At 36.7% G+C, this 23383-nt stretch overlaps 1 protein-coding gene across 1 annotated transcript in view; it reads left to right on the top strand.

The window, feature by feature from the left end:
• Positions 1–3114: 3114 nt before the first annotated feature.
• LOC107087363 (interleukin-1 receptor type 1-like) overlaps positions 3115–23383 on the top strand; it is a 24542-nt gene continuing 4273 nt past the window's right edge. The window contains exons 1-10 of the mRNA XM_015378902.1: positions 3115–3247; positions 3671–3749; positions 14089–14302; positions 14393–14561; positions 16346–16520; positions 18028–18096; positions 18217–18343; positions 19118–19257; positions 19364–19489; positions 22575–22739. Coding sequence (XP_015234388.1) covers positions 3680–3749; positions 14089–14302; positions 14393–14561; positions 16346–16520; positions 18028–18096; positions 18217–18343; positions 19118–19257; positions 19364–19489; positions 22575–22739 — 1255 coding nt within the window. The 5' untranslated portion in view covers positions 3115–3247; positions 3671–3679. The remainder of the gene's footprint in view (positions 3248–3670; positions 3750–14088; positions 14303–14392; positions 14562–16345; positions 16521–18027; positions 18097–18216; positions 18344–19117; positions 19258–19363; positions 19490–22574; positions 22740–23383) is intronic.

Raw genomic sequence — 23383 nt, 5'->3', positions numbered from 1 at the left:
ATGCTTGCTGAAAGACATGGACTGTTTGTCAATATGTGTACTTGTGCATTTTGGTGCTTGTGAAACATCATCAGCCTCAGCCCTACTCCTGTTCCAATTCAAAGAACACAAGACAGAATGGACAAAGTCCCCGGATGTTGTTCTCGCCCCTCCCTCTTTACCGAGTATGCATTAGGGTAGACTTGTCCGTTCTTGGACAAGTATGTCCCAGCATGCACTGCGGCAGCAGCAGCTCCCCGTCAGCAGCAGCCCTTTCTCGGCATAGCCGTTGTGGCTTTGATATCAAATTTTTGTTTTATTTGGCAAAATGTTAATTTGATTTGTGTTTATCTGACTGTGTTAATTATTATTCCCCCAGTAATGAAAAAGGTAAGAATTTATTATTATCTGGAGACTATTAATAATAGGAGGTGAAATACAGCTCCAGACAAGCCGAGCTTGTGAGCTTTTTTCAATTTACCCATATTTATGCTGCGTGCTCCCGTTCTCCCCAAGTCCACACTTTCCTGTGTTCTTCTCAAGAACATACTTGGTGAGGACATGAGTCCATACTCACGTTCTTGTGCATTTAGAAACGGCCATTATGTTGAGGAAAAGGAAGGAACAGCTGTGATGTATCTGGTTTCTTATTACTGCCACCCACTGGACTTGTGGTGTAGTGCAGTTTCCTACATAATTACCCTACATGTCTTTGGTCTTTCAGAGTGATGAAAACAGAAGACACACAAGTTACCAGCAATTCGTGTAAACTGGGTTAAAGAAAAAACAACAACCGGGAGTTGAGGTCCGGATTTCTTGCAGGCCAGAAATTTTTTTCATACAAACTTTAATCATCAATGTGTTTGTAAACGTTGTTTTGACAACTGTGCAGGATATAACCCAAAACCTTTACTTTAAACTGTGGAGATCAAATTGTCCAAAAGTTTTTTTTTTCATCGACATAGCAGACAAAGGCCTGATTTATAACGGGGCTTTTAATGTAGCATAACACCACTCTGTCCGACCATTTGCATTGTACTTAATGGTACATAGAACCTAAAACATCTGTAAATTAAATAATTTTGAAAGTTGAGGAATTGTTTTAGGCAGTGCTGAGTGTTTACTGTAGATGATTTTCTTCACTTCTTGGGATATAAAAAAGCAAGAAAAAGCTAACTGTCATGATCTTGGCACCATAGGCTGGGTTTTACTCTTTTTCTTCTTATCTGCTTTGCTCCTCCCCGTCCTATTTATCTCTTATCAGATCCACCTGTTTCTTCTCCTATTTATGCCACCAGTTCCCAGCCCATGGTGCCAGATTATTCAAGCTTCCAGCGTGTCTAGTTGTAGCGTTTCTCTGTAAGTGTTTGTTCTGCCTAATATTGACCTGTTTCCTCCCCCCGGACTTCTGAGATTTCTACTCTGCTCTGTTTTGCCTGTTCTGTTTCTCTGGATTCTACCTGTTGCCGACCTTCTGACCACGGCTTGGCTTATCCCTCCTGGATCCCTCGCTTTCTCTGTGTGCTCTGGCTGCTGCTGGTCGCTGCTCCTCTTCCCTTCTGGATCTCTGGTTCAGGCTCAGTTTCCCGCTGCGGAGCTCAGCTCCTCCGGACTTCACTCCTCCTTCTGTACTCAGACTGAACTTTGCCAGCGTATCCAGTGAACCCGCGCCAGCTGATGAGCAGCCGCACACAGCTTGTTCAATAAACTCCTTTAAAGTCTCACTGTCTGCCTTGTCTGAATTCTGGGTCCAAACCTCTGAGTTCCTGACACTAATCAAGAAAAAAAAAGGCTGTCCTGTGAAATAAACATTCAATCATGATATTTCAGAGGGCTCAGAAAGTTCAAATATAAAAGTGGAGGTTAATGTTATTATTTTCATTCCTAGTAAGAATGAAAGAGCTGCACTGATCCGATATGCGAATTGGATATCGGCCCCAACAGTATATTGGCCAATTAGCTGGATCGGATGTCGGATGAATGAGGCCTGTCCAGCCATTCGATCCTGTCAATACCTAATTGTGTACAGAACACACAGCAACTCATATCTGTGTAAATCTGTTACCTTTTTAACACTGTTTATGTCAAGCATGATGCCTTTACTCATATGACAAAGTATATGGTTAATTACTTTAACAGTAGTATTGGATTGTATCCTATATCAGCCAATAAGCTTAGTCTGTGTATCAGTATCGGATTGGAACAGAATCATAAAAATTGATTAATTATCTGATTTATTACAATAAAAGAAGCAGAAATCTTAGGAGTGCCTTGCGCAAAAAAGTGAAAAACCAATAGATTAGACCAGATTTACAGTAAGACAGCAAGTACCTCACAATGCATACGTCCTAAACCATCATAGACATAAATCAAATAACATCAGGTAGTTTCTGTATTTGCATATTGGGCAAAGGGCAGGTTAATCTTACCCTGTATCTATTGTACTTGTTTTTGGTCTTTCCACCTTGTAGTGATGGGGAGATAGAAGATAAAAAAGACGGTTATGAAAATGAAAAAAGGAAGCCGAAGGTTGTTCCGAAAGTACTTGAGAGGGTGAGAAGGGGACAGAAGGTTATGAAAAAAAGTCTAAGCAATTTCCACAAAAAAAAGCTACTTCTGATATTAAAGCTGGATTAAAAGTATTACATATATATATGTATATATATAAAAGATAAAATATGAAAGAGGTAAGTGAGAAATGATCAAATAAGCATGAGGGACAATCTGATGTTGAGGAGACCTGCCAATAAAAAAAAAAAAAAAAGATAATGTAAGGTTGTTCCTTCTGCCTTGCTGCAGGACAGAAAGTCATTTTCTCTGTACTTCATGAATTACATTTTTAGGATAGTCCCAGATAGTCCTTTAAAAACCTAACTTTTTGCTTGCATCTACTTTTATCTATTGAAGTAAAACTATTCTTGATAGAGAATAGCTCTTCTGGCCTTAGTTTTCAGGGTTGAGTTGTTACAACATATAGATTTTAAATTCATGTCAGAAGCTTTTGAGGTCAGATGACCTACATTTACATATGCATACAACCAAAACCTGGTTAACTGGCAGTGAATCATCCTGCTTTACCTGTACGAAAGAGTAAGTGGTACTTTTTATGCTGAGTGGAAATTTCATGTGGGGTGTTTCAAACAAGCACCAAATGCAGCAGCTTAGAAAACACAGCAGCCCGTGGTTTGAGAAACAGTTCAAGTGAAAGGAAGTGTCCGTGAAGACCTCAAAGTGTCTTCACTCAGATTTGTAAGTCTGAACTTAAAAGGTGAGAAACTCTTTCCTTGTTTGCTACTCAGCTCAGAATACCACAATAGGATAACAGAACCTTCGACATATCTTTTGTCACATCTGCTTTTTATGTTTCCATAGAACTTATTTTGTCACTATTTCTTATTTTGAATGATCTAAAGTGGGATTTTTAAATATGTTTTTCCAAATCAAAGTCGGTGTGTGGAACTTCCTTGGACTTTACAGGGAGTGCTACAGCCTGACTTCCTTTTGTGACCTGCGCAGACAAAATCTCTTACTTCCCTACAGAAACTGTGGCTGTTTAGATTACCTCGTCAGGAAATGTGTTAAGATGCACTATATCCAAGTTCAGAGTTGGAGTTTTTTTTTTTTAGAAAATGAGCCATGTCAAACGAGACACGAAGGACTTTAATGAATCTAACCTGCTAACATCTCACAGGCAAGTGCAATGGCAGCGGGAGGCTTGTGGTTCTGCCTCCTATCTGGACTCCTGAACCTGGGATCGGCTGTGGATCACAGTGAGTACTAATCACCACATTGTTAGAAGATTATCCACACTGACAATGGGAGTGAGTTATGGAGCCAGACTGTGTCTATATTTCTACCAAAGAGTAACGACAAGTCAGACAGTTGTTAGATCCAAGGATGTGCTGACTCTTTAAAATTTGCCCAATTTCGGTTTCACTGGTGGTTAAAAAAACTTTTTTAAAAGTTCTTGTTGTTTTTAAATTAGATTAAAGAGACTTTAACAGTAAAGTATTTTTTTTAATAATAACCTGAAACTACATAATAAGACAATATTAACATTAAATTACAAAGACTTGCAATGCTACTCTCCCAGCAGAGGCTTTAATTAGGACAAAAAAAAAAAAAAGAAGTGAAATAGGTAGTTTAGAAATCTCTTGGCATATTGACATTCGTTTTTGACATGGTGAATTAAAAGGCTTTTAAAAAATATAAATAGCTGAGAAGCATGATCGCAAATCAATCTTTATCATGTTTACACAATCTGAGGAATGCAGGGATAAGGATTTTGCAATCATACAGTGAAATCCTAAAAGTAATTCTTGACAATTTGGGTTCAAAGTGAATCAGTAAAACTAAGAACATTGACCTGCATGGTTAACTGACAAAGTAGATGTAAGTAATGTATACTCACAAACTAGTGAATAGGGCTGTAAAGAAGGTGATGGCAATAATGCTAAAAAGAAACAAAAAAACAGTGAAAATATCTACTAAGAACTGGTTGTGTTCTGATCTGGCAACAGTCCATGTATTTTCTACAAATCCAGAATAAAGACAATGGCTTGGAAAAAAACCAAAACAATAAAAACCAAATAATTTATTATGAAATAGATCTAGACCTGGTAAAAAACTTTTAAACCCTTGTTGGTGAACTACTTATGCTCTAATGTAACAAAAAGCAACATTTGGGTCACCGTTTAAAGAGGCGTGACACATATAATATCACATTGAAACACAGTGGTGGCAGCATCATGGTCTGGGTTTTGGTTTCCTTGATTTAACTTTTGTATAAAGTTATACAAGTTTAAAAGTTATAAATGAAGTGAAATTTAACCACATAACCAATAATTATCTAGAACGCCGAAGAAAAGGGATTTGATGTTAAGAATTACTATGAAGTCAGTAAAAATCACCCAAAAGGTCAAAGGCTCACAGGTATAAGAGGAGAATAAATAGCCTATTTAAAGTCTAAAAAAATAAGCTTTCTGGAGTCATTCAGGTTGAATTCATAATATTTTTTCATAGGTTCTGCAATACAGAGGGAGTAAATACTGTCATATGAGAAGTGGATTCACATGCTGAAAATTAATCACTATTTGCTTCATCAGGTGTTTATTTTAACGGTGCGCACATTAATGCAATCAGGCTATTTTTTATTATATTTAGATGGAATGGGATTAATCCCACATTAAATGTGAAAGAGTGGGAAAGGATTTTACCTTGAGCCTTTTAACTGGGGTGTGTAAACTTTTCAAAATCACCGTAACTCTTCTTTGCAACAATATGGAAGTTCCCAAATTTTAAATCTTTTTCTGAAAACAGAAACAAACAAAAGGCAATGGGGGAATTACATTGCAGATATTCTTTCAGCACCTATCTATCATCATTACAGAAGGCGCCAATGTACACATAATTAAAATGTATTATCCTCTGTTGTTTATACAACTGACAAAGCATTGATATGTGAATAGTTGAGAGTGAAAATATGTTGACGTGAGCAGTACCACCTGCGCGTCAGTATGTTACATACAGGGGACTTTGACCAAACGTCAATATGTGACGAGTTAATAGTGAGAATATGTTGGCTTTTTGGTCTGGTTTATGTGGTATTTTGCCCAAAGTGACACTGTGACATCTGTGAGCAGCAACCAAAGAGACCGTTTTTTTTTCATTCTGCTTTCTTTCATTTTCAGTCAATGGTACAAGGTGCCTGTAACACAGTGGTTGACACTGAGGTTGGTGACAGATTTGCAGCCCATAATGTGGCGTAACTTTAAACACTACTGTATTATAGTACTTTTTAAATGCTTTGTCTACATTTGATCTTCTCTTCCTCAAAATCATACAATGCAGCACAGCACTTTCTGAAAACCCACCATAGCTCTCAAAAAACATTTTCCTTTTTTTCTTGTGTATGATGTTAGTATTTTAAGGATAGGATAAAAAAAAAAAGCAGTAATACAACAGAATTATTCTATAGTTATTGAGATAATTTAAATAGATAATTTCTACATCAAAAACCTTTGAAAATGCTGGTACAATGAATCGATCCATTAATTCATTGAATTACATCAAAGGTTACCGGAGCAACGTTGACATCAATTTACTGCTTTCTGTAGTTTTTGTGGTGTAATAATGATGATTCACAAAATAGTGTGAAATTGGAGCACTCCTAATGTGGAGTCACAGAGAAGGCTTCTTACGCTTGCAAATCAATTATTTCGTTTTGTGTCAACTATGGCAGCCTGCACGTATTTAAAACCATGTCAGTTTCGATGTGTTATTTCCACAGGTGTCAAGTAATTTCTTACATTCTAACATCAGTTGCCCCCCATCCACCCACACACCTGCTGCAGCTATAGCAGATCTTTCACTCTGCAGGAAATGAAGCCTTCCTGTCCATGTATAAACATACAGTATCAGAGCTGAATCTTGATATGATTATCGTATCTGGTTTACATTGATTTCTTTCTCATCTATCTCATTCTTTACACAAAAGAATATTGGCTGCATCAAAAGTTATCTCATTCTGCCTCCTCTAGTGAGTAAAAAGGATGCAGGCTTGAAAACTTTCCCTTTTGTGTACTACAGGAAGCCCGAAAGACGTCAGCACAGCATGAAAAATCATTACACAGGAACGCATGGCATGACTTCAAACGGTTCTTCTCCTCAAAAAGAATTTTCTTGAAACAAGTCCTTTTTTTAAAAATGGTCTCAATATAGCAAAGTTAGAATTAAAAAAGTAAGATGTCCAGCTCAATCAAAGAAAAGATAACAAAACATGATCCAGCATATTAAAAGACTACAAATATTCAAATTTAGTAACAAATAGAGGTGTATGAAATAGGAAACATGAAAATAATTAAAATGTAAACTTAATTAAAGAAAAATAATAGTCGGGTAAAAGTTTCTTTGCAGCTCTAGAAGAAATATGTAAAAAGCTAATTCGTTGATCCTTTATTGAAGCAGCGTAATGAGACAATTTATAAAAAATCCAGGGAGTAGCCTTTGATTATAGAGCTACAGTGTGTAATAATTACAGGGATATACAGTCAGAAATGTAATATATTATACATAACTATGTTATTTATCATCATCTACGAGCTCAGCCTCTTAACCTTAATTTTTGCGTTGCCTTAGAATTCGTTATTTATAATTACATAGGAGCGGGTCTCGCAGCCATGGAGGCAGACATCTTTGCGCTACGGCAGCGCAGAGCCAACAAACTAGCGATTGCGAGATCGCCAAAACGTCACAACGATGTAGAAAAAATAACGGGTATATTTATTATCTAAAGTCTACATGAAATCTATACCCTACACAGACTAATGAAATACTATCTGTAAAATTATCTATGTAAACAAACCTCATCACTTGAGAAGGTAGGTGATGCGGACGTCGTGGAAGACATTTTGTCCCGTAACGCTCGCCGTACTGTTGGGGGGGAGAAGCGGTGGGGGGGAGATGTTCATGTTGCTGCAGTCTGCAGTCTGACCGCTAGATGTCGCTAAAAGTTACACACTGTAGCTTTAAGAGATCAGTAGCTAATAATATTATGAGTTTATCTAGTCAGTGCACATGCTTTACATTTTCATGCTACCTAACACCTGATCAGTATCTGAGGTCTGTGCTGAGAAAAGCAATACACTGATAGTATCTGTAGTTGGTTGTGGTGTGCGGTGGAGAGGTAGAGGATGCAGTCATGTATCGAGGCTTTTCCTTAACGCAGTGAACAAGGGTTCAAGTACTGACCTTTGCTACAAGTCTCTTTTCTGACACACTTCATGTATGCTTAGTCAGGGGTGAAAGTTCTACATTCTCGCTGGTACTCTAAGGGCATATAATCAGCCTGCCAATTAATGTGTCAGAATCAAATCTAGAACATGTAGGGCTGTGGCAGATTTGATGACTAACAATCTAGATTTCATGACCACAGGTGAAGGTAGGAATGTAGACCTACGGGTAAAATAGAGAGCTTTGCCTTTTGACTCAGTTTTTTCTTCATCATAACAGACGGGTTAAGCTTCAGCATTGCAGTGGAAATGACAGTGACCCATCTTTCCATCTGCTGCTTCATTTTCTCTTTATCAATAAGCAAAATCCCAATATATTTGAACTCCTCTACTTTAGGAAAGAACACTCTAACCTCAAGAGGAGGAGTCACCTTTTCCAGTCGAGACTTCAGACTTGGAAGAATCTGTTCTTAATTCCATTTGCTTGTCACTTAGTTGCAAATTGCCCAAGCGGAAATTGTACAACCACAAAATCAATAAAAGCTGCAGAAACATGCTGGTCCCCAAACTGGACCTCCTCTGGCTCTTGGCTGCAACTAGAAATCATGTCCATAAAGGTTCTTAAACCAGATTATTTTGACTCCTACTTGGCTTGTGCCGAACGACAGCTAATAAAGGGACTGTGTCGCTTTATTCCTAAGGCGCCCCTGTGAGGACACCATTTGGGACACAGTTGAATGTCTTCTGGTCCAAATATCAAATGTGGACTGGTTTATAAAGGTCCCATGAACTCTCGAGCACACTGATGAGTTTGTAGAGCTGTTCCAAAGTTGCCGGAACAAAAACCACACTGCTCCTCTTGAAGCTGAGGTTTGGCAATCATCCAGAAGCTCTTTGACATCAACCCATCATAGGCTTTCCCAGGGAGACTGAAAGGTTTTTTCCCTGTAGTTGGAAAACATCTATTTATACACCCATAGAGCTGTGAGGCCTAGCATAAGTCTGAAACATTCTGAAACTATTTGGAATCAGGAAAACTAATCTATTTCTTAACAGATTAAGTGGTGTTTAAGACTACCTATTGCAAGCAGATTTATTTGGACCTGAAGTGCCACGTGACTGGTTCTAAATGACTGCTTCATAGCAGAAACAATCAATTCTCACTACCAGCAAAAATATTATTTTAATAATATTCATAAAAATAAGAATGTTGTACTAATATTATATACATTACTACTACTGTTTATATACATAATTAACATTTATATCAAATACATTTTTCTGAAAATCACTTCTCACAACCTGAGGACCTATCAGCAATACCATAATTCCCTTTTCTTGTAAATTTCCTATTTGTGTGAGTTTACAAAGACAGGGGTGGTAGGAAAAAACAAAGGATACTACTATAGAAATAAAGTTATTTTTATTGGTATATGCAAACAAACACAAAGAATTTACAAACTTATTTGTTTGTAAATACTTTATCTTACTTATTCTACAAATACAGACAATAGACATAACTGTAGGCCTGAGGTGTGCTCTTCTGGGGAGAAGCACTAGGAAGCATAAACAGCCTTTATTAGATAATATGATAGGAGTTACTGTCATTATGAATTAGTCAGTTAAATTTAATAGACCCCCAAATAACACACTATACAACAAAAACATTTTTCTGCAAGGCAAACCAAAATTAGAGCAGATTTAAGACTGAAGAAATGTTATCTATTTTGATAATAAAAAATAAATCACACAGTAGATTACATCATTAGATACAAGTTTAAGCTGAGCTGTTATGCCCATAAAATTATAGTTAATAAATTAGAATATATATTCTGATGATACTGGTATGTAAGAAAATTTAAGGCTACATTTATGTTTTTATTGGTTAAATGTGATAATAAAGAAAATGTAATAATATATATTTTATGTTTTGATTCGCTTTAAGCCAAAAGCCATCATGATCAACAGAATGAAAGACCTGTAAACACTGTTTGGGTGTATTTAAAGTACATAATGTGATTCTCCCGCAGAATTTAAAAACTGAAATGAATAAACTACTCGACAGGACTCTAACTTGTTGAATAGACCTGTAAAATGTTGATACATACTTAGGAAACGGTTTGCTATGAGGAAGCACGCACACATCTGACATCCTGGAGATAAAAACCACAGAGTTCTCCTCGTGAATAAGCTCTGGTACAATTTGCTTCCGATATTCACTGTAGATTAATACAGATAAAATGATATGAAACTCAAAACACTGCTGTTAAAATATAAGATTTTCAGAATAAGATAAAAGACAGGAAAAAAAAGTTTGACCTAGATAAGTCATTTTTAGGTGGTTAGAGTTGGTGGATAACACTGTACAGTATAACTGAAAAACAACGACTCAAACAGCCACTGAAAGTGAAAGCGTAAAGTGGAAAAAAAAAAAAAAACTGTAATTAAAACGCTGTATGAGTGTGCACAAAACCTAAACGAATATATTACAGTTTCAGAACTGTCTGTTTTGATCTTCTTAGACAAGAGAATTCTGTCCAAGCTGAAGCATATTGTTTTGGTGTTTCCAAGGGATCGATTCTGGAGCTGTTATTATTTAATAAACTTATTAATAACTTTGATCAAGACCTATAAAAACACTAACTTCTGTTTAAATGCCAATGACACTAGGATTTGTCTTGATGCACTCACACCTCGGTTAGCATAGGATCTAACAATAATTCAATATTGTGCAGCAAAGTCTATTCAGTTCTAAATTTAGGGCAAAAACAACAGATATCTGCTGTTTTCCAAGTCTTGTTTTATTTCTTAGAGTTTCCCATCTATCACCACTCTGTTCACTTTTTTCAGTCTTAAATCTGCTGTAATTTTGGTTTGCCTTGCAGAAAACCTTTTTTTTCGTATTGTGTGTAATTTGGGCCCCTGTTAAATATAAATGACAAAATTATAATGATAGTAACTCCTATCATATTATCTAATAAAGGCTGTTTATGCTTCCCAATGCTTCTTCCCAGAACAGCTAAACCACCTGGTCAGGCACAAAGTTGTGTAGCGATCTGGACATTATATATCAATGTGTGTATAAGTGTGAATGGGTCAAATAAAAGCTCTTTATATCAGTAAGACAGGGAAGTGTCAAATGCTTAAATGTTTATATTACTATTTTTTTTATATATTTATTACTTTTTTCAAGGCTGCACTTTAAAAAATGAAATTTTCTAGAGCTGTTTGAAACAAAATTTCTTAGAAAATTTTCTTAGACTTAGACAAAATAAATCTGTCTAAGGCTAAGTCTAAAGTGTTATCTCAATTCAAGTATTTACATGGAGACCTGCAGGGTTTGTGATGATAGCTCAAAAAGAGTGTTAATTAAAAAGTGATCCTAAAGGAAGTAGTTTATGAGTGGCTCGTTGCAGCATATTTGTTCTTCAGATTTTTTTCATGCAATTTTTTTTCAGTCGGTTTTGTACCCGATACAGTACATGTTAAATTAATTATTATAGTGGAAGGACTTTAAGGCATCTCTTTTTTTAACATCACAAAAGCTTGGCCATTCAACAAGGATATATAGAGGTTTTATCTTTCCTGCATCAGACAAAAGGAACAGTTACTTTAGTACAGTACTGTACATTGCAGATAAAAGCCTATTGTACTGTGTTCATAGTGATCTCCAGTTAGATGTGAATATCCTGTTACTGATAAAGATCAGCTCCTCCGAGTCCAATGCAATGGTTCTCAACTGGAATAAGGAGGCTGGTCTCTGTTAAGTTATAGGAGAGTTGCTGCCTGAAGTGGAGGTCCTGTTTATGAGCAAAGGGGAGATCCTGTTCATGGAGGGTTTAGACTGATTTTGATTTTTTATTTTTTTTTTGATTTTGATATACTCTAATAATCCCAGAGGGAAATTACTTCTCTGCATTTAACCCATCCCCTTGGGGAGCAGTGAGCTGCCATTGTGAGGCGCCCGGGGAGCAGTGTGAGGTTAAGGGTCTTGCTCAGGGACCCAGAGTGGCAGTCTGTGGGAGTGGGGGATCGAACTCACAATCTCAGGATTGAAAGCCCTATGCCCTAACCACTAGGCTGCCACTCCCCAACTCAGATCATAGACAGATCATTGCAGCTGCAACTGTAATGCAGACGCTGCACCTTTCTATTGTGTTCAAGACTTTGCTGAGCGAAAAGGCAAAGCTCTCGATTTACTGTTCCTTAGTGTCACAATATAGGAGTCTGTTCCAATTCTACAGTATTCACTGATTAATAAGACATTTTTTTCTGTTGTGTTTGTTATTTGATATGTTTGCACATTGTGGGTTGGTTGTTAAGGGTTTTTTTTCTGTCATGGTAAGGTTTTACTTGTTTGATGGTGTTTTTCTGAGTTTCCGATCATGTCTTTGCGTACTTTCTTTGTTTGAGCAAGTCTGAAGTGTTTTTATGTCAGCGGTTATTTTTTAGGGTGCACACTGGCACAGTTGGCAGCAAAGCTGCCTTGCAGAAAGAAAGAAGGCCCTGGGTTTAAATTGAGGCCAGGCATTTTTTCAGAATAGAATTAGCTAGTTCCCCCTTGTGCATGCATGGTTTCTCTCTGCATACTCAAACATCTTCTGATGGTCCAAAACAGACCTCTCACAAAAATATTCTTAGGAATGAGTACAAGAGTAGTTATTTGTGTCAGTGTCATGTGAAGGGGTAGTATTCTGTTCAGAGTGTAACAAGAAAATACACGATTGTACTGTTTAGAAAGAAACATTCCACATTGCTGAGTTGTGGAAAGTCTTGGACAAACAGCTCTACAATTTCTGAAGTACTTGGAGAGACTTGTGGCGTGTTGCTTAAAAGGCACCAAAAAAAAAAAAAAATTAATTATATTGATTATGTATTTAGAAATAATACTAATTAATATTAAAGCATAAATAAATAATAAGAAAAAAATCAAAAAAAGGCACCTTCTGAAAATGCCACCAAAAGAATGCTGCTCCTAAAAAAACGTGAAAGGAAAATGTAGGAACAAATTACTGCACGGACGATGACGTTTTCAAAAATGTTAAATTATTAAGATAATGAATAGTTTGTTTAACCCATGAATCTGTATTTTTTTTATTCAAACAAATTCAGCCATCCAATTATATAGAGAGTGCTGTGACTGAATGACCATCTCACAGTGACAATGCAACAATGCCACCTTGTGGCCAAGAGAACACAATTAAATTCAATTTAAGTCCAGACTTTTTTTTTTTATATATATAGACCAAATTTACAACACACATCATCTCAATACACTTTACAGAGACAATACAATCAGATTGGTAAAAAGTTTTCTATGAAAGTAAAACCAGTTGATTGCATTGAGTCATTGACTGTACACGACACAGCCATCACGCATAAGCATGTGGCAACAAGATATTCAGCAACGTTAGAGAGGAAAAACTCCATTTAAGCAGGAAGTAACCAGACTTGAGGTTACATACAAGAGTAATAAAGGGGCTCTGATCTATAAATACTTTCTATACTAGAAAAAGTAACTGTAAACTAGCTTCATATCTGGCTCTGGAAAGAAATAGTTAAGCAGATGAGCTCTGAGTCAGTTTTAATGTCAAGGGGATGGAAAAGAGCAGATACAGTTAGCCACAGTATAAGGCCAATATGTCTAGGAGAGAAACAGGACTACACACTAAAAAAACAGCCCCAATTCTAAAATCAGTGATCAAAGGTGTTGATATTTTTCTCAGCAGGATGGTGTAACATCTTATGTCAATAAATAAATGACTAATATAAAATATATACAATTAAAAGGAATTGAACTGACTTGACTGGGACTATAAATAAATATAATTAAGCAAATTGTATTTGCCTTTACCTCATTAAATATCAATCTATTTGTAATAAAATTCAGTTACTGATGGGAACTATTTATTTCTAAGGCTGTGAATTTGAATCACTTTCAAAATTACATACACTTTACACACTTTTTTAAAAATTTCTTCTATTATATGTAATAGTTCTTTGCAATAATGGAATAGCTTTCCTAAATAGCCTTTGGAAAGCTAGTTGCCAGGGTCATACCTTTGTAGTTTGGAAGGCAGAGTTAAATATGTGTTTTTTACTGATTAAAAACAAAACCTCTCTACCACGCCGCAGCTTGAAATGAGAAATCTTTATTTTCTTTTTTAGCCAAAATGAAAAATTGAAAAACAAGTAATTTTTGTTCTAAAAGTAAATGGGAAAAAAAGCAGAAAACAAGCAATCACTTGCAATTCTTTTCTTTTTTAATTTTTTTTTTCTACTCATATAGCATGTGGAAAGGTGTTTGTGTCCAAATTGGCATATAATTTATTACATTTGTACTTACAGTAAAAATAAAAAAAACATACTGTTGTTTTAGACCACCAAGGAGGAGCAGACACCTACCATGTGAGTGCTGGTCACTTGTTTCTGCTGAGATGCCAGTCTGCTGATGCTCCGCCATCACAGATAATATGGAGCAGAGGAGATAGCGGCAATGAGGGGCTTCCAACTGGAGTAGAGGTCAGAGATGGATTGCTGTGGTTTCGACCTGTGGAGATGAATCATACTGGAAGCTACATCTGTGAGAAAAGGTATAAAACAATTTTTTTCTTTTATTCTACACTATTAGAAATAATACTTCTACAATGCAGTCTTTTCACTGTTAATTTCCTTTTCTGTAGGAATGAAACAAGATCATCAAAAAGAATATTTAAAGTTTTAGTGTCCAGAGAAGGTTGCCCTGATCCAAATGAGGACATTTCGGTAACCATTGGAAAAGCTGAACGTCTTGAGTGCAAACAGGACGAGATCTTCACAATGAATCTGAAAAGGAAAATACGTTGGATGAAGGTATTCTGCTCTGCAGCCTTCTTAGAATCATTCTGCTGCATTCATACTTAGAAAAAAATATTGTAATCAACTAACCCAACTTTGCATCTTTTCAATATTGATAATAGGTCTAGCAATGCGATGCAGTTATCAATGGTAAAAAAAATGGATTTGGAATTAAACAGATCATTAGGGTGTCAGCAGAACTTCAGACTAAATATAGTTAAAGCCAGAACTTTGCTCTATAGTTTTTGTCTTCTATGGTGCAACAATGCCCCCTATTGTCGGGATCTAATTCAAAGCATCTGCCAAAGCAAACAGGGCATGCTCTTCAAAGATTCCAATTAAGAAATTAAATTGTACACGCAACTTCTTTTTTAGCATGTGTAATAAGTGGGCATTTTACAGGGATCTACAAAGATTGCTGCAAATGTTAAGATATGTAGAACAGTTTGGTTTCACCACATTAAAATCAGCAGATTGCTTGTTTTACAAGCAGTTGCGGATATTACAGCAGATTAAGATCTAAAGAGCTGGAATTATTTCCACCCGCTCCTCTTAACAACTGATTTATCCAACATGTTCTTAGTCAATGGGGCTCATTACTAATTGATAAACAATGACTGCTTTGTGTGGAGCACTTTGAAAATATGTCTGTTCCTTGTGGCATAATTCACATGTTCAGTCCCCCACACCAGAAAATGAGCTGCATATCAATGAAGGCCCTCATGGAAGAAAAGCTTTGCACATCCTGTGTGCTAAATTTGCAAACGCAAATCCCTTTGCGCCTTCATTATGCATTCTGCTCTTGTTTTCATGTTTTTAATATGTGTACACCTTCTGACGATCAGGCCCATACAGTAGAGTGACAAATGTGTGCAACAAATATAACACATTATTTAAATTTTGTTTCCATCATAATATTAAATATATTCACACACAAAAAAAAACAATCTAAATCAATTCTAAAGGAGCCCGAGGGTATGACCAATGGCTGGTAGCAAAGCTCTGGCTGTATGATGGGTTTTGGTGCCCTGCAGGAAGGTGAACCTGCACCCAAATCTCAAGACTTTTGGTGCGACTTCCAGGTTTTCTTTCTTTCTTGATCTGTATTCAGCTCTTTTTTTTATTATCTTACTTGCAGCAAAGTTATCCCATGCCTCACACAGTTCTACCGCCACACCATCCTCTGCGGATGTCATTTTTGCATTAAGAGCATCCAGGGGTTTTCCTTAGAAAATGTTCTACTATTTAGGAAGTTCTTTAAAACAGAGCATGATATTTTGTCTGTTGAAATGTTTTACCCTACCTTAATTTGCAAGAAATTATTGATTCTGCTGGGTTGGCAATACAGTCTTGTTGTGGCTAGGATATTAAAATCAAAAATGTTTTTTTCCCCCCCACAATATACAATGATTATAGATTTAGCTATAGCCTAATATGTATAATTACACCATGTTAAGGTTTTGCCTCACAAAAAATATCACATTTCCAAATACGTTTTTTTACTCACTAAGCATTTGTTTGGGATATTTTTCCTTTATCATCAGAAGTAGTTTTTATTTTTAGTTTAAGTGTGTTGGTATGTCAGGAATTTACCTGCACTATACAACAGATTACTGCTTTTCAAAGAAGGTCATTTATACGAAAGCATTTCTACCATTGTTGCATTTAAACTCATTTTCATTGTAAATTGTGACACAAAATACAAAAGCAAATTTTGACTTTGTCATTACACTGCTTTTATACATTTATATTTGTATTATACTGCAAAAAGTGACCGTAATATGTTTGCATGCATACAGGACTGTCACCCATTGGATCTGGGTGAGGATTATATCTATCAGAAAGTTAAAGGTTTTATGAGGCTGCCAGCGGTTTCAGAAAAAGATGCAGGAAAATACACCTGTCTCATTGACATTACAGTAGATGGCTGGAACTACACTTCAGCACGCAGCATCCAGCTAACTGTCACAAATGGTAAGGCAAATCTTAAATGTGTACCAACAGCAGTTAAAGTTGATATTTCTTGTCTTTTAAAAAATTATAATCTTAACAAGCCTCGTTTGCCTTCAATTTGACATAATGTGACATACTTTTATCAGTCTATACTCAAGAGCAACAAAATATTTTAAGAGAATGTAAAAATAGAAAAGTTGGAGTAACATGAAGTTACTCCAACTTTTGGGGAGGGGAAGAGGAAAAACTTTACCTGAGACTGAAGGTTAAAATTAGTTAAATAAAGTAAGAGTTGAAGTACCTACATGCATGTAGGCACTTAAACTCCTTGGTTTCCTGTCTTTCATTACTGGACAAACTGATTAATCCAGGCCTCAGTAACCATGACAACATTAGCCACACACACCTGGATTAATCAGTTTGTCTGGTAATGTAAGCCAGGGAACAAAGGAGTTGGCTGAAGTTCAGGAATTAGTGGACATGGGCAAAATACTCCATGGTCCATTCTTCCTTACCTCCCATGTATTTAGACCATAAGAAGTGATTTTTGCTCCAAGCTCTTTTCCATTGATCTTTGAGATTTACTTTCAGCTTTAATTGTAAATGTTTTCAAACCTTAGATCAACTTAAGCAGAAATAATTCTTAATTGATTTAGGTGTTTAATTTGCATCAAAGTGGTGCTGATAAAGAAAATCCCTCTTTTTTTTTTACTTATGACTAGCACCTTAACATTTTGATTTATAGTCTTTCTTGTCTAAATTAACAGATTTTTAGAATTTAATTTATAGCTAATTCGTTCCAATCTGATCAAACCTTCACTTCCAATGAAAGGATAACCTAAAAGGTTTGCTGTTGTGGTTACATTCTGTCATTCCTAATAAGTTAAGAAAACGATCCACTGAACTTTAGCTCGAACTCAACACTATTTCTGACATTTTGAATTGAAAAAGCTGGATGGGAAGTGAAACCTCTTTAAATAATGGCAACGAACTCCAGTGGATTGCTTTTTTTTTTTTTTACTTTTTTCGGAATGTCTTTGAATTGGATGACTGAGAATCTTCTCCAGCATATATTATATTCTGTCATTAAACATTATTCCTTAGTGCGGAAAAATGGTTAATAAGATACAAGTGACAGACATTATTATTATAGACATTATTCCTTGTAGAACACACAAGAGAGACTTTGCAACAGCTCCTTCATGCACCTTTACCAGTTTACTTTTTTTTTCCTTCAGGAACCCAGTTTCCTTTTATTAGGATTGATAGTCCAGAAGATAATCTTTTCTAAATCATGAGATCCTTTTCATTCTTTGATAAAATGTTATTTTTATGTTAGTTAGATGACCATAGATGGTTTCACTTTTAAACCTAACTCGAAAGATTATTTTTTTTTTCTTATCTCCAACAGATTGATTTCTTTAGTGGAGTTTTACATAAAATTGTATATAAAATATAAGTGACACTAAAGGGGGAATAGTTATGAAGTTGGTTATCTACTGTATTAAATTTATCATGTTTTGTTTAGGTACTCCAGAGGTCTTTCCAGAACTTTATGTTGTGAAGCCCCAAAAAGATGTGGTCATAGTACGAGTTGGTAAGTAAATAATATGAGTGAATATCGCTACAACAACGATAATGAATACTGATGTATAACAATTAAATTTAAACTTTGTCATTCATCTCCTGATTGGTTTTCCATGTACTTGACACCCAGGTGATAGGGCAGAGCTGCAGTGTTTAGCCTATGTCGGCTTCATTGAGGATCAAGAGATTGTTATGTTCTGGACCATTAATGATGCTTACGCTACTGACTACAGTGGGATAAACGAAACGGGGAAATTGTGAGTCTCTGCATTTTATCCTGTCGTTGTTGTGAGTCTTTTGGCAGCAATGTATTCTGATGTAAAAGCAGATGACACTACATTAATCATTGTATTACAGTGTCTATGTGCTCACATCCTTACCAAACTGCTGCATATCTTTTGGATCAAAGGCAAAGTAATATAAGCCATTTTAAGTAAACAACACTCCTGCATGGCTGTGCAACATATTGGCCTGTGGATTTAATCTCAATTTAAATATAATTTTAACTAATTTGTGAGACATGTCAAAAAATTCTACATAATTAGTGTCACCGTTTATAGATACTAAAGGCATTTTGTAGGCATGTAGGCATTTTCACAAGTGTAACTCCAATGGTACAATAATGGCCAAATAACGTCTCATACAAGGCTATGCAGACTCTTTGTCTACACTGATGAAGATTTATTTACCTTTCTTAGACAAATTCTTAGAAGAGTTCCGAGTGCTCACAGTCTGACCTAATTTCTTATCAATTTGACTAATAGTTTTTATATTCCCCACCTCGGGATCCTCTTCGTTGAGTTTTTCTCCTCAGATGATTAATTGCCATGTACACAATAGAGGTGGATCAAAACCACCACACAAGGATAAAAAAAAAACAAAAGACTTGCCATGCAAAGCATGCTTAATTTCTTTATATTTAGACAAACTTTTTCCCATTTTGACTCACCAGCATAAAATGAATGGAAAAACAAAAGTAAAAAAAAATGTTTTGAATGAATGATCGATTGATTTTAATTTTTGTTTAACAGTATTCATGAGAGAGGCAAGGTGTATAGGCAGTCCATCCTGTTCATCTCTACAGTCCAACATGAGTTGCTAAACGTCCCCATTATTTGCCACATTGTAAGCCCGGCTGAAGAGAAACTTGGTGAGGTCTGCCTACAAGAAGGTAATTGCTTAAAATATCTGCTATACTGAATGCAATTTCTTGGTAACATGTCTAAAGTAAACCCTTCTAAAGCCTCTTGAGTTACTGTTTCTATTTGTCTGTCTAGCTTCCTCCGCTGAGAGATGGCTTGCTGCTCCTATTACCCTCCTGCTTTTGACTGTTTTCTTTTTCATCTGTAAAGTCGATCTGATTTTGGCCTACAGGAAACTTAATACACACTTTTACAAAAAAGGTGAGCAAATTCTTAGACACATCATCAGGATCTACACACACACACACACACACACACACACACACACACACACACACACACACACACACACACACACACACACACACACACTTATAAATATGAACAACACACACTAAATACTTCTCAAGCACAATAAGTAATTACACAGAAAGTAGTGTTGCAACAATACCAGTATTGGGCGGGGCCCGATACTGCACTAAAATGATGGTATCAGTTTCGCCAATTAGTACCAACAAATAGGGCACCGATAAAATTTTAAGAGTCAAAAGTTCATTAGACTATTGTCCCCCATTCCAGGTAGACAATAAAAAGTTCTGGATTCACTTTGTATTAGACTTTTTCCTTCCTTCACAAAGGTAGGCAGCAGCTTGACAAAGCCATGATGGCAATTATTTTACATCCAAGTAGTATGCAGTTCTTCATGTATACACACACATCAATTTCAAACAGATGGTATCAGTATAGTATCGGTATCGGGCAATACTGCACAGCCAAGTATCGGGTATCGGTATCGGGGCCAAAAAATGGCATCGGCGCAACACTAACAGAAAGCAACATAAAAATCCGGAGTAACAAAAACTGCATTTCTCAGATGTATGCTTTGTGGTTGAAAAATGTAAAGCTCAAATTTGAGGTTAGATTTTTGACAAAATATAAATTAAATGTTTTGTAATTAATCATTTTTGAAAAGTTTATTTAGGATTTAAGTGCTCACAAAGATTTTACAACATATTTTTCAAAACACTGCTTAATTAAGACTCTAACCTGCAATCCGCACTTAAGGCAAGGCAAGGCAAGGCAAATTTATTTGTATAGCACAATTCAGTACAAAGACAATGCAAAGTGCTTCACATTATTAAAATACAGGAAGATAAAACAGAATCAAAGCAAGTAGGAAAAAATAAATTAATTAAATAAAATAAAAAATGCAGAAACAAAAAAGAATATTAAAAACAGTTGGACTAAAGAAAATATGTTTTAGTTGAACTGTTTAACTAGAACAGTCGAAGGCAATCCTAAACAAATGTGTTTTTAGTCTTGATTTAAAGGAACTCAGGCTTTCCGCACTTTTACAGTTTTCTGGAAGTTTGTTCCAGAGAAGTGCACAGCTAGTGAAGCCTAAAGCTTAAAGCTTACAATTATGTGTTCACTATCTCAGAGCCAAAATACAGTGAAAAATTAATGTTGTGGGGATGTATTGCTGTGATTACATCACCAAAATTATTAGGGAGAATTAAGCTTGGTGCTAATCCATATGGAATATGCAACAAACAAGATGGGTGTTGGTCAGGACACAGAAATGAAGAGTAATGCTGCGTTCACACCGGGGGCAGCTGGCGCGACAGAAGCAGCGAGTTTACATGCAAAGTCAATGGTTGACGCGCGTCAAGGCGCAGCAAAAAGTCCCGCGGCGCGTTTCGAGCAGCAAGCGCAGCGCGTCTGAGCAGCTGAAGCAGCGCGTCGGGCGCGTTTTGGCATCTGACGCGCGTGACGCGCCGCAAACGCGTTGCTGCTCGAGATGGAAAAATTGAATTTTTGCTGCTCGACGCGCCGCGTCAACCAATCAGAGAAGCTGATCTGGGAGCTGGCTGGGAGAGAGACACAGCGCTGATGACACAGACCGCTCTGATTACTCCTCTTAAACAGTTTATTAACGCATAATTAACTTAAAATATATACATCTGCCGGCAGAATATGTTGGCTTTTATTATTCTGGTGCCTGCAGATCGGATTATTTAGATGAAAAACACCTACCAGCCACCGCGGTAAACCGCGAGGAGGTGACCCAGCCAGAGGCTGCTGATGAATGGATTCCTTCTGTCGGCGCACCGCCGGTATGTGGGGGTCGGAGCCGCTCAGACCGAAATAACATTGGGAGGCAGGATTGTAATCTGGATGAACTGACTGCACTGATGAAGTTTTCAGGTGTATTTTCTCACTTAAAAACATAATAAAACTACTTTATTCCCACTGATCACAGCAAATATAGCTGCAAGGCAGAGAAAGGATAGTGAAGCTCCGCCCAACGCGCGTCAGACACACTTTTGGACCGCGCAGCGAGAGCAGCAAAGCTGCTTCAGACGCGCGTCAGAATTCACTGGTACAAGCAGCAAAAATGAAGCAGCAGACGCGATTTTGCTGCTTTTGCTGCCCCCGGTGTGAACGCAGCATAAGAGGTGATCTTTCTTGCAACAGGATTCACTAGCTGTGCACTTTATTATGAAGTCCGTGTTGGAACAGTTCATTCACTTTAACACTGGGAGTATCACAATAATTCACCCCCAGACAAACACGGATGTGATGCTGGATCAACTGAAGAGATGCCAACGGGACGAGTCAAAAATAAGAGACCCCAAAAAACAGAACAGTAACTCCGCAGTACTCTTTACACTCCAGAATATCCAGCAACACAAGAAGAAACAAAAACAGAAATCCGTGACCGCTCCCCGGTGGCAGGAGGAATGAAACACTTAAGGTGTTCTTTGAATTATAGCCTTATATAAAAAAAATACACTGCATGATAAGGAAAGAGCATTGGGAAAAAGTATTTAACCAAAATACCAATAGATCATCCATGTTTGCCCAAATGGGTTAGGCACAAATGTTGGGCACAAATGGATTTTTGAAATGGACAAAGACAATGACTATACAGCCTAATTAATACAAAGTTGTTTCACAATAAAGCCAAATCAGCCATCTATGAGCTATGTGTAGAGTACTGTTGAACATTTGTGGGTAGAACAACAAATATGACTTGGTCACAGCATTTTTGTCAGGAGCAATGGGCCTTTATTTCAGCAAACTATTTTGGGAAGTTGATTAGACTAAAAACCAAAGCCTCTAATCCAAATCAGATTAAAGTTCACAGAGAAATTCTGCCAACACCAAAAATGTATGAATGTAAACTTCTTTATAAAAAAAAAGGAAATATTTAGTCTGTATTTGTGTGAAACAGTAAGGTGATTTTTGTGCCTTTTCATACATTTTGTGCAAGTATCTGGTTTGAAATTGATCGAGAGTTGCAAGTATGATCACCAATTACTCTCACTCTGTTTTCTAACAGTTCCAGATGGGAAACTTTACGATGCCTACGTGAGCGTTAGCCAATCCGCCATGCTGAGTTTAGATAGTGCAGCTTGCTTTGCCCTGCAGATCCTGCCAGAAGAGCTGGAGCAAAAACATGGCTACAACCTGTACATCAGAGGACGAGACGATTGCCCTGGAGAAGGTCAGGAACACAAAAACATTCCATTACATTACGTTATAAGACCACTGAGCACAAACAAATATGGAAACAGGTAATATAAAAATACTTATGTTATATTTTTCCTGGAATTCAAATATAATAATATAAATACAGGAAGAACATTAAGAATATTGTTGACCAGCAGAGCATGTGAGCAGAGCGTGGAGCGGAGCAAAAGAAATATGGTGGAGCGCAGAGCGGTTTGCAATTCAAAGGCCGGAGAGAGGATTTCGCTCCGCCCCAGTTCGTTCCGATGCGCACACAACGTCAAATAAATTTTGGATTATAAAATCTGTAAAATAACATTTATTTGATTTATGTGTGATTTTTTTTTATATTAATAATTAAATAGGAAACGTGGGGCAACATGAATGGATCGAGGTGTTACGTTTACAGCTGGGAAACAGTTTGATAATTTAACAGCCAGTTAGATAAGACAATTCAATCTGAAAAACTCACACGAAGAGAAAAGACAATTAGGAGAAATGTAATGATTAATTACTTTGTCTTTGGCGCTCAGACCTGACAGGAAACATTGCGCTTAATTTTGATAGATATGCATGAACAGGAGCAAAGAATAGGGCTGTTTAGTGAGACGGTCTGCTGAGCTTTATGGGAAGATCCAG

Source organism: Cyprinodon variegatus, unplaced genomic scaffold, assembly GCF_000732505.1.
Source record: "Cyprinodon variegatus isolate N-32 unplaced genomic scaffold, C_variegatus-1.0 Scaffold181, whole genome shotgun sequence".
Classification (NCBI taxonomy): Eukaryota; Metazoa; Chordata; class Actinopteri; order Cyprinodontiformes; family Cyprinodontidae; genus Cyprinodon; species Cyprinodon variegatus.
Note: the sequence above shows the minus strand (reverse complement) of the source record. Positions and strands in the feature narration are given on the sequence as shown.